The following is a 12,740-nucleotide window of genomic DNA, read 5'->3' as shown; positions in this document are numbered from 1 at the left end:
GGGATAAAAAACACCTTCAAAGGCATAGGAAAAGTAACATTTATCCCAAACAAAATCTATTTTATTACCATCTGAATTTAGAGTTTTACTATCAAAAGATAATGCTACTTTTTAAATGTCAACATGTGGTCCAGGACCAGCAGTATCAGAATCACCTGGGAGCTGGATACAAAGGCAAATTCTTGGGCCCCATCTCAGACCCCTTGAGTCAGAAACTCTGGGGGCGTGTTTTCACAATCTGTGTTTTCACAAACGCTCCAGGGGATTTGGCTGTCTGCTAAAGTTTGTGAAGCATGGAAGCTTTTTAACCTCCCAAAGTAGTTTTTTAAGCAGGGTCTCATCATCACCCTATAAGGGTCACTTGGACAACTACTTTTACTCCCATTTGACATATGCTGGGCACGCAGATAAGTTGAATGGCCCTAGGTCGTATAGCCAGTTTTATATATTTATTATTTATCTCTTGGCATGTTTGGTATATGGCATATAAACATTGTATCAGTTTCTCCTCCACTGAAGCTGAACCCAATTTTACTACCTATTTTTGGAGGAAAGCCTACTACCCATGTTCTTTCAAGTTCTCTAAGATAATTGGTTAGATGAATCTATCTAATTTTTCATTTATTTGCTCATTCTCTGTTATCTTGGTCAAAAGGATGTAACTGCTGTCTACTTGGGATGACTAGCATATCTATTTCATAACATTTTAAAAGACAACATAAATGATAGAATACAGCTTTAACAAAAATTTAAAAGATAAAATTTAAAAAGTTAAAAAGAAATAAAAAATTAAACTCACCCATAATTCTCCCACGTATCATTAGCAATTCGTTTGTTTAAGTTCATATACCAACAATCACATTTGTATAAGTGTTGAATCACATTGTACGTGTCATTTTGCAGACTTTTTTGCTTCCTTAATATATCTTAAACATCTTTCTATGTTCATAAATATTCTTTTATAGCTATAATAGTAAGAATTCTCCCTCTCTAGATATATAGATACATATCTATACATCTAGATATATATCTATATGTACATAACTCTATATCTAGAGAGAAACAGAGAGGAACATATATCTATATCTACATTTATCTATTATCTGTCCATCCATAGACATATATATAGAGAGAGAGATTTAAGGAATTGGCTCATGCAATTGTGGAGGCTGGCAAGTCCAAAATCTGCAGGGTAAGCTGGCAGGATGGAGACAAGGAAGAGCTGATGTTGCTGTTTGAGTCTGAAGGCAGTCTGCTGACAGAATTCACTCTTCCTCAGGGAAAGTCAGTCTTTTTCTTAAGACCTTCAACTGATTGGGTGAGGCCCAGCCACATTATAGAGAATAACCTGGCTTTCTCAAAGCCTACTGATTTAAATGTTAATCTCCTCTAAAAAATACCTTCACATCAACATCCAGACCTATTTGAGCAAATATTGGGGTACCATGGCCTAGCCAAGTGACACATAAAATTAACTATCACAAAAATATTACCTTTAAGGGGTATGTACATTTCATTTTATATATAAACTACAGTTTATCCAATCCCCTAAGGTTGGACATTCAGGTTGTTCCCAATTTTTTCATCCTTATCTGTATCACATCTTTGGCTATTTGACTCATTTTTGTTTTCAGGATCAATTCACAGGGTGTAGGAAGGAATGCGTATTTCCAGCTTTTTAAAGACGTGACTTCTTATTGCCAAATTATCCTTGTAGATGTCTTTACCCCTTGAACCACAATCTGAAGGCTTTGCAGTGGGGAAAATGCAAGGCTTGCCTTGATCTTCCTCTTTCTTCCTCAGCCTGCAGGTCACTGGGAACTGGCATGATGCTGAGTACCTGGGCCACCTCCTCAATTGAAGAAGTGGCAGAGGCTGGTCGCGAGGCGCTTCGCTGGCTCCAACTGTACATTTACAAGGACCGTGAGGTCACCGAGCAGCTAGTGCGGCGGGCTGAGCGGATGGGCTATAAGGCCATATTCATAACAGTGGACACCCCTTACCTGGGCAACCGCTTCGATGATGTGCGTAACAGGTTCAAGCTGCCACCCCAACTCAGGTAACAATGGGTCTCTGATTACCTGGGCCCCTGAGATAGTTTTCTAATTCTCTTTGCTCTTAACATGAACCAGCTCCAAAGGCTTTCTCTAGTTTCCAAGTGAGTGCCCTGGGGAATTAGATCTTCATAAAACATTGGTCCCAAAATATGGTTGAACGGGATCTTGTCTAGGATAGATAGGGTCTGGGTTGTAGAGATGGCATCATTGCCGAATATCTACAGATATTTTCTCCAGCACATCACACCCGTTTTGTGGGTGTCACATACTTGAACTATAAAACAGAGACAAGAATTGCTCATATACTTGTGAAAGTCAAATAAATTCATGTACCAGAGTGCATTAAGGGCTTTGGGTAATATGAGTTGCCATATAGATGGGAGATATATAATATAGCCGAGGCAACATTTTTTTCTGATCCTGATACCCTAGCTCTTTGTCTGTTGAACTCAAAGAGCCACCTTTTAGTTTTATTTTTAATTGTATTTGGAATAACTATGGCTAGGAAGATCGAAGAAAGCTAAAAGAGTAGAGGCAAAAGAAGCCACATGTTTGATCCTTCATCTCCTACTTTTTCTTTCAGCAAAATTCCTCTTTCATTGTGGTTCATCCGTGGATCAAGACTCATTCATTCATTCACTGGTTCATTCATTCATTCACTCACTTACTCATCTTAGCAAAAACCATGTACTTACTCATCTTAGCAAAAACTGTGTATCTAGTAATCTAAAATTGAACTCTGATGCTTTTATCAGGTCATTCCGCCTGTCCATCAGCAGGGAGTTGTTGACCTTGTCCTTGTAATATTTTAGGATTAGAATCATCTTGAGTCAAAGCCAGGAACTCAGTGGAGTTTACTGAGAAAGACCCCAACGTCCCTAAGCTACAGACTTCTTTTCCCCTTTGTTTTTTCCTTTCCTCAGTTCCCATCAAAATCTGCTCTTAGATTTTTCATATCAATATGTGACTGATAGCCTTCAGAGCTATAAGTATTTGAAAGCAATCAAAATCTCAATTTTAATGGAGGACATTTTGATGATGGGATTTCAAAGCATCCATCAGAGTATGTGAAATGATGAGGGATGCCTTCCTTGGATCCTAGACCTCATTTCACATGTTGCTTACTCTGTCTATATATAAAGTCAACCCTTCTAAAAGATTCAAAATCTAAAAGATTCAAAATCGAATCAGCATTCCATAGAAGGACAAGGAGGTTGTGGAAAGCCAGGAATTCCATATGCATTACAGTCAGAGTGGGATATATCTCAAGCACCAGATAGGTCCATATAGAGTCTTGTATAAGCGTCACATAAGCTATAAGCGTCATATAGCTCTGCTGCATACGTGCCTATTTGAGTATAAATTATTGTGCATAAAATCTTGCCATTGAGCCTTATGTAAATTAGCTGTGTGATGTTATCTCTGTGATGGTTCCAGGTAGGTTTAGGATATTATTTCTGTATGTGGTCCCTTCAGTGGCCCAATGACAAAAAAAGAAAGTGCTTTCCCGGACAGACCTGCCAATAAACCTGCTCCATATATCCCAGACACAGGGTTCGCCAAACACCCTGTCTTTCTAAGAAAATAAAAACAAAAACAAAGTCCTTGACATAGGCCTACTTCTTGCCAAATTCATCAGAAAGTAGATGGCTTCAAATTTCCCTAATGTGAAATCTGTATTCACATTATTTCCTTATTATTCCTGATTTTTTAGACTTTCTAAAATAATTAGTCTCCCACTACTTATGCTTCTGACAGGAAACATTCCTCATTATTTCCCTTTGGCCATTTGAAAATGAATTTGCTATCTTTTCCTCCTCCTCCTCCTCCTCCTCCTGATACTGCTAGTGCTACAATAATAAATAATCCAGGAGGATTTTTTTGCAGCCTAAGAAGAACTTTTTTCTCTGGATAACAAAGCATGTTTCACAGTGGTATCTACTTAGATGGGGGAGATGACATGGTTAAGTCTGTCTGTCTCTCTCGCTCCTTTGGTGCCAGAGCCACTCAGTCAGGAGCAGGAAGGTTGATTCGCTTCTTCCCCCTTTTCCTTTGCTCCCGGACTCCTGCCCGGATGACGTGAAGGAGCATAAGACAAAGGCCCTTTTCAGCTGTCGACGTGCACAGGAGTGGCCATGGCTGCCCAGCTTGTCACATCTCCCGTCTGAAGATGATCGAATAATGAGCAACACATCCAGGTTACGGGGAACACAGGAAACACCCCATAGCTGGTGCCCCCGGCCCCCAGAGAGCACACTGGCCTTGTTTGTCCTAGTGGACGACAGGGCGGGCCAGCACCTTCTGGTCAGCTCCTCTGCGGCCCACATTCAGCCATCGAAGGCAGAGCACACTAACGGGAGGCCCAGGCTTCCGCTTGAGGCCGCATACAACCCAAAAGCTCATCTGTTACAGCCTGATAGGAAATCAGGTTTCTTTCCGCAACTGACCTGACTCATAGAAGGTGAAGCCTGGCTTTTCAGAAGTGAGGTTTGGCAGGCAAGGCAGGCAGGAAATCCAGAGGAGAATGAGTCTGTAAAGCAGTGGCTCCTTCCAGCCCCTGCTACTTCCTCTGCCTGGGTCGGGGTAGGGGAGGGTCTTGGCTCTTGGCATCTGGGACCAGCCAGAGTTCAGGAGTTTGGTATGCTTGGTCTATATGCAAAACACATCTATGTGTGCACATTATGAATGGCAGGGAGGTTCCTGAAACTGAGGGGGAGTAAGGAGAATTCTCATCTGCTCTTGGAAGAAGCAGGGCATGAAACCAGTTCACTAAACTGATTCCTGAGGCTTTGAAGCAGGGGTGTTTTTTTGTCTGCACCCCGTGGAGATGGTTCATTTACCTCCGGTAAAGATTTGGCTCTTGCATATAATGCCAGGGCAGTTGAAAGAGAGGAAAAGTAATTTCCAATCATTGACTAAGATCAGGGTAAATCAGGACACCTACTCTTTCAACAATTTGCCCAGGGACATGCTTCCTTAAGCCCTGAAATGATTTATTAATCACAAAAGCCAAAACAGATCACACTAACACGGATCAGACCACCATTGTCCTCCCAGGTCTCTCACGATAAAAGTGGCCTGTCAAGACCCCCATTACTTCTCTGACCTCAAAACCCTCATCATTCACTCTTCCCAGCTACACTGGCTTCCCTGCTGTTCTCAACATGCCAGACACACTCGCACCTTAGAGCCTCAGCATTGACTGTTCCCTCTGCTGAGAACATTCTTTCCCCAGATGAATGCATGTCTAACTTCCTCACTTCCTTTACATTTTGGCATCAGGGATGGATCTACATGTCTTTGTATTGGGAAACCAAAATAAACAGTAGAGATCAGAATAGACACAATATCTGTGCGAGTCTTTGAGGGGGAGAGAAAGATTTGCAAAGGAGGACTTGATACATGGCCCAATAGCCTCCAAATTCTTTGGTCAGGAAAACATTCACAATATAACTGTGTTAGACAGAATAATGGCCTCCCAAAGCTGTCCATGTCCTAATCCCTGCAACCTGCAAATATGTTACTTTACATGTCAAAATGGACTTTGCAGATGTGATTAAGTTAAGGACTTTAACTTAATGGGAAGATTATCCTGAATTACCCCAGTAGGCTTAATGTAATTAAAAGCGTCCTTAGAAGAGGAGAGCAGGAGTGTCAGAGTCAGAAAAATGTAGTCAGGGAATGTAGGTGGCCTCTAGAAGCTGGAAAAGGCAAGGAAAGGGATTCTCCCCTAGAGCCTCTGGAAGGACAACAGCCCTACTGACAACTCTAATTTAGTCCAGTGAGATACATTTTGGATTTTTGACTTCCAGAACTGTAATAGAATAAATTTGTGTCATTTTTAAGCCTCTAAGTTTGTAGTCATTTGTTATAGCAGCAACAGGAAACAAATACAATAACACTGCTCTGCTAATTTCCTCTTCAAGTTAGCTTCTCAATGAGGCGGACTTTGATGACCATATTTAAAATTTCAGGTTAAGCCTCTACCAGCTCACTCCCCTTATTTTGTTCTACTTTGTTTCCTTGTTTTGTATAGCACTTACATTCTAACATGTTCCATAAATCACTTATTGGTTATGTTTTCTCTTTATTTTCTGTCTCCCTTTGCTAGAAGCTCAGGTGGCCAGGTATTTTTGATTTTTTATTTACTGGTATGTCCTAGACATCTAAAACACTGACATATAGTGGGTGCTCAATAAAAAATGTTGAATCAGTCAATAAAAATGTACTCGATCATATGAGATTTACCCAATAAAACATGACTAGTAAGAAAGTGAATGAAGCTTTGAGCTCAAACTTAAAATCCGTGCCCTGAAGCTTTCTTCTACCTGCCCAGCCACATTGAGGAGGAAATTAGTAGGGCTGTATTGTCAGTGGAACCATTTTCCTAACCACAGAATTAAAGGCCAGTGGCCCACGCACCAATTCCTATACATGCAGGTGTACTTCTTTTTATCGTGCTTTACTTTATTGCATGTCGCAGATATTGCATTTTTTTGCAAGACCCTCCACTAGCAAAAAGATTATGACTCGCTGAAGGCTCAGATGATGGTTAACCTTTTTTAGCAATAAAATATTTTTTAATTAAAGGATGTATATTGTTTTTCAGACATAACGCTATTGCACACTTAATAGACTACAGTGTAGTGTACACATAACTTTTATATGCACTGGGAAACCAAAAAATTCATATGACTCACTTTATTGTGATATTTGCTTTATTGTGGTGGTCTGGAACCAAACCTGCAATATCTCCAAGGTATGCCTGTGTTATGAATCTCTCAATCTCTCTTTCTCTCTCTTATATGTGTTACTATCATGGGCTCTACTGGTTGTTGTTTTATATTTTGTTTCCTATTATGGAGACATGTAGCTTTATGTTTAATGTCACATTATCAATACTTATAATAAATAATATTATATATCTCAATATTATTCATTATTATTAGTGTTACTATTGGTAATTTAATAATGTTTAACTTTCTTTAATAGTTGTTACCATTTTTATGATGCTAACTTACTGAAAGCTAGAATAATTTCTATATTAGATTAAAAAGTATATTTGAGGGCCATTCAAGGCACAATGAATCCCTTACAAAGAAGAAATTCTACCCCTTGCCTTTGGGTTGTTAAATAGATCGAGATTCGGAGAATTCGGTTCTAAGTAATCATGTTATTATTTTGATGTTGCCCTTTTCCGTCCCTATGAAACGGAATACTTTGGTTATCAGAAGCTGCTTTAAGTGTTTTTTTGTGTGTATATGTCATAATTCGAATAAAAATAGCATTCATGGAGATTTCCTTCGGAGCCATTGGTAAAACACTCCATCGTGGGTCTCTGTCAAGATATCTGAAAACTTTTTCTTGGCTTCTGGCTTTGAACAACGTTTTAGAGTAACAACAAGGCTTCATTGTGCACTGAGATTTCTGTAAGGCAACATTCATTCAAGTGTTGATCTGCATTTCACCGTCCAAGAATAACAACAGTTATTTATATAATTTTATCCATGTTTCTGTTTTTTCCTATCCATTTCACCCTTTCACCCCACCCCTGCTGAAACATTGTAGCTTGTTTGGGATGGGGGTGGGGTGCTATGCAGAGTATATACACATCAGATATTTTTCTTTTTTTTTTCCCCTGGTTTTACTATGGGGTAGACAAACTGGACCTTTTTCTTATTAACAATATTGTTTAAAAGTTTGGAATTTAATGCCACTTAATATCATTTCTAAGTAATGGAATAGGTCTCCATAATAAGGATATGTTTATTAACCAGAAGGTTACCTTAATTCAAGTTAAGATGACCACAGAAGACCAGCATCTGTGACAAAATGTACAACCCTGCATGGTTTGATAAAAAGAGATACCAGAATATTTCAGCTAAAATCCCTATCAAAGCTCAACAAATAGATAGATACCAGTATGACTCTCATGGAGCTAGAATTTTCTATGATCTTTAATGGTCATCTGAGTCCATGAAACTGTAGGACTAACTGTTCAATCCTCACTGAGAAAACCTTGCCAATGACTTGAATAGAATTATGTGGGATGTGAATGTTCATGTCCTTATAAAATATACCACCCAAGTTGTTGAAAGTACACTAAAATGTAAAAAGCATTAAATTTAGTTTCATATTAAAGGAAGTCTTACGATTCTTTTAAAAAATAATTTTAAAATAGTGTGCTTATGTATTTCTAGATTTAAATAAAAATTGTTATAGTCATGGCTTCAAGCTCCTTTCTATGTTTAGTGACAGCGCAAATAGAAGGGAAGAAAGAGCTATGACTAAGCCAGAGATAAAGATACAGCTGTGCTTTTACCTAAAGAGGAGATTAGTTAGCAGAGTAATTTATAATGTGCAGAAGAGCAAGGTGAATCCAGGTCATTGTCATTCTTCAAAGACAACCTTTCAGAGAAATGAAGTTAACAATTGGATTTGGGGCTGTAGGCAACTAAGTCACATGGATGGTGCCATTGTGTATCCAGATGGCCACCCATCCCACTAGTGATCAGAGGAGCAGGCAGAAAAGACTTTGTCCCTAGTTTGTGGAACTGCCAAAATCTAGTCAGGATATTAGGATATTAGACCAAGAGAAAAGACTTCAGGTATAGAGTGAGCCAGTAGCAGAGCCAGTATACCCCATAAATACTGGGGTATTTATACACCAACATCCTTGACACTTCAAGTCTGTTGTGTGGGTGGTGACTCAGGCTCCACGTGAGTTAGAGAAATACTGGCCTGAGCTGGGTTAACAAGAGTAGACACTGGGGAAGGTAGCAACTCAGTGAGCTTTTGTCTCAGTTTAGGTTCCTCTAGGAGCAGACTGTGAGCCAATGATTTAAGTGCAAGCTGTACCTTTGGAAGGTGAAGGGAATGCTGGCACAGGAATGGGGAAGTGGTGGAAAGGAGGGAAAGCAGCAAAAAATGGGCATGTTATCAAGACAGCTACACCTGTGGGCAGCTGAAGCTTAATGCTTCTAGGAAATTCTAGGAGATCATGTAGAATATATCTCAGAGTTAGTCTGCCTAGGGGTGAGGGAGCTGGAGTATTTATACACCAACATCCTTGACACTTGAAGTCTGCTGTGTGGGTGGTGACTCATGCTCCAGAAGAAAGAGAAAACCACATGTATTAGGTTCTCCAGAGAATCAGATCTAATAGGAGAGAGAGTGAGAGAGAGATAGAAAGAGAGGGAGAGAGGGAGAGAAAGAAAATTATAGAGGCTGAAAAGTCCCACAATCTGCTGTCTACAAGCTAGAGGCCCAGGAAAGCCAGTGGTTTAGTTCCAGTCCAAACCCAAAGGCCTGAGAACCAGGGGAGCCAACGGTGTAAGTCCCAGTCTGAGTCTGAAGACCTGAACTGGGGGGCCAATAGTATAAGTCCTGGTAAAAATCTAAAGGCTTGAGGGGTCAGCCTGGTGGCATAGTGGTTAAGTTCGCACACTCTGCTTTGGCGGCCCCGGGTTTGCAGATTCGGACCCCGGGCGCGGACCTACACACCACTCATCAAGCCATGCTGTGGCAACATCCCATATACAAAATAGAGGAAGATTGTCACAGGTGTTAGCTCAGGGACAATTTTCCTCAGGTGAAAAAAGAAGATTGGCAACAGATGTTAGCTCAGGGCCAATCTTCCTCACCAAAACAAAATCTGAAGGCTTGACAACCAGGAGCTCCAGTGTCTGAGAACAAGAGATGATGAGTGTCCCAGCTCAAGCAGAGAGAACAAATTTGTCCTTCCTCCACGGTTTTGTTCTATTTGGGCCCTCAACAAATTGAATGATGCCCACCCACACTGGTGACAACAGTCATCTTTAATCAGTCTACTGATTCAAATGCTAATCTCATCCAGAAACACCCTCACAGACACACCGAGAAACAATGTTTCACCACCTATCTACACATCCCTTAGCCAGTCAAGTTGATGCATAAAATTAACCGTCACACCACAGGCAAAGAAATGAAGGTCTTGATAATTGGAAAGCTCATGCCCTGGTCGGGATTGTCTCAAAGACTGGGAAGTTTGAGTCAGCAGGCAGAGAGCCTCAGAGAAACAGCTAAACGGAGGAGGGAAGAGCAAGAGCTGTCAACTCATTTGCTGGGAGACACTTCCCACTTCTCCCTCAGCCCACCACCACCACTACCCCAGTAGTAGGACAGGAAAAAAGTCCACAGCGGCAGCAGACAGAAGATGTTAACACGTGTTAGTGCAGTTCCAACCCTCTCTAGAATTTTCCACAAGGACATTGGAAGGTTTCCTGAATTCAAATGCAATTGCCAGGATACAACTGAGATCTGAGCAAAGAGAAGGTAATTAGGAGTCAAGATACCCAGGTTGGAGCCCAGATGCTGCTTTAGCTAGTTTTATGCTTGGGGGCATCTTGTTCTGCACTTCTGTTTTTATTTCCTATGTAAAATAGGAATCATAGAGTATCAATTTTATTTTCTAAAAGTTTTTAAAAACATTTTGCTAATATTGGTATATAAAAGCCCTTTGTTAATTGTAGTATACCATGCAAATGTTTACGATTATGATTAATATTCATTGCTGGTTGAAAATAGCATTAAATCTATTGTCTATATTCATTAACTGGCTTAAAAAGGTAGAGATATTTGAACTAGGCCATGTATTTTTCCTTGAAATTGATTTATTTATACAAACACAGCCTAAGATGTAAAATAAACTTTAAGTGACCGATTAAGTCCACTAGATTGTCACATTTAGCCTGGAATCCTCCATCAAAACATGGAAAATATGCATGCAACCAACCTAGAGATGGTTGAGGAGTGAACAGCCAATTGATTTGAAAAGGGTAAGTTTTCTTTTTTCATTGAATGAGTCATTGGAGCAACATCTCTAACTTTGAGAAGTTTCTCATATTATGTATTTCTTTATTTCAGAATGAAAAATTTTGAAACCAATGATTTAGCATTTTCTCCTAAGGAAAATTTTGGAGACAACAGTGGACTTGCCACATATGTGGCTAAAGCAATAGACCCATCTATCAGCTGGGAGGACATTAAATGGCTGAGGGGACTGACATCACTGCCAATTGTCGCAAAAGGCATTTTGAGAGGTTTGTTTATTTCTCTACTAGGGCTCATACTTATTTTATGATCCTTTGTGGATATGATCATGATATTTTTAAGGGAAAATAATCAGGAAAAATTAATATGGAAATCAAAGGAGTTATTCTGTCTGTCAATTCTCCCTTTTGTTGTTAGTGAGTAAATATCTCTTCATTCTTAAGTAATATTCTGAAGGGGAGCAAAACTTTCATGAAGTAAAAAGTTACCGTTTTTAAAGTATTGGAATGTCATTGCCTTATTTTGCAGCTGTCACTGAATCATGAAGCTTAGCACGATCTAGGTAGAAGGTCTTGAGTTCATTGCTTTGGCTGAAAGCTACAACAGTTGCTCTCAGACCAACAAGAAGCCCCAAAGATGATATTACGACAGCCAGACTTGTTTTAAAAGCCTTTTCTATTTTTCTCCCATTCCCTCCAAGTACCAATGACTAGAACTAATTTTTGAGTGTGGCAAATTCCACATTACCTCACGGTAAAGAATGGTTGACTAGGACATGAAAATCCTCAAATATCAAGCTGTGAATCTTAAGGAACTTCTACGTCCCCAGTATCCACATGTATTCAAATCCCACAGGGAGGTACCAATGACTATAATAATCTGGAGTGTAAATGTGTTCACCCACAAAAATGTTTTCTTACCTTTGAAAACATTTTTTTTCAGTATGGTTATATAGATAACTGCCAAAAACATATTATTTTACATGGAAATGTTTAAACAAGTGTCTCTGGGTTGAGAGATTCTATTAACTTATCTCTGGGTCAACAATGATTTACAATCAAATTTTTTTCATTGGTTTTACTTGAATGTGCGTTAAGTCGTATGACCCCTATTTATAAAGCTCCAAGCATGTTGCTGACTTTATCTACTTAATCTTATGTCTGCAGAAATGAAGCTAATCAAAGTAGAAGAATGGGCCCAGTGAAGATTTTAAGTGGTGGAGATATTAAATTCAGATGTGTCTTATCTGTGCTTTTAAAAAATATTGTTATACTCGTTCCTGTTGATCATTGTCTTAGCTCATAATTTCTGTGGATTATACTTCAATGAGTACATCCTGGTGTTCCAGGAACCTTTAAACAATAGTTTCGCTTTCCTACTGGCATCCGTATTGTCATCCATGATTGTTAGTGCTACTTCCTGTAGCTACGTTCAACTGTGAGTACTGAAGAACATTAACCTGAAGATTCTGCCCCATTCATTCATTCATTCATCCATTCACTTATTCATTTCATAAACATTTATCATACTTACTGTGTGCTAAAATTAAAAGAATACTAATTTGAGGTCTTTGGCCAAAAGGAAAACCCATTCCCGTAGGAGGCAGACATAGAAACAAGAATTTGTGTGCAATAAGATGTTGCAGGTGCTGAGATAGAAATCTGTGCAGTATGAGGGTGGGGCTTAAAATAGAGTGTGGGCAGTTGTAAGAGTGGGTTAGGAAAGGTTTCATTTCAAAATGAAAGACGATGTTTGAGTTTTATTGTGCTAGCAGGTCAAATGACTCTTTCTCAGACTAAAATAATAGCAAAATAAAGCAATTATGAATAACGATTTATAAAACATACAAGCCATATTAGAGAATGTAGATTT

General features: G+C 39.4%; 1 protein-coding gene across 1 annotated transcript in view; it reads left to right on the top strand.

Annotated features, from left to right (window-relative positions):
- HAO1 (hydroxyacid oxidase 1) overlaps nucleotides 1–12,740 on the top strand; it is a 51,814-nt gene that overhangs the window by 22,103 nt on the left and 16,971 nt on the right. The window contains exons 3-4 of the mRNA XM_058562153.1: nucleotides 1,804–2,059; nucleotides 10,962–11,137. Of these exons, the coding sequence (XP_058418136.1) occupies nucleotides 1,804–2,059; nucleotides 10,962–11,137 (432 nt within the window). The remainder of the gene's footprint in view (nucleotides 1–1,803; nucleotides 2,060–10,961; nucleotides 11,138–12,740) is intronic.

Source organism: Diceros bicornis, chromosome 19 (assembly GCF_020826845.1).
Source record: "Diceros bicornis minor isolate mBicDic1 chromosome 19, mDicBic1.mat.cur, whole genome shotgun sequence".
In the NCBI taxonomy this organism is placed as follows: Eukaryota; Metazoa; Chordata; class Mammalia; order Perissodactyla; family Rhinocerotidae; genus Diceros; species Diceros bicornis.
This window is presented reverse-complemented; position numbering and strand designations above follow the sequence as displayed.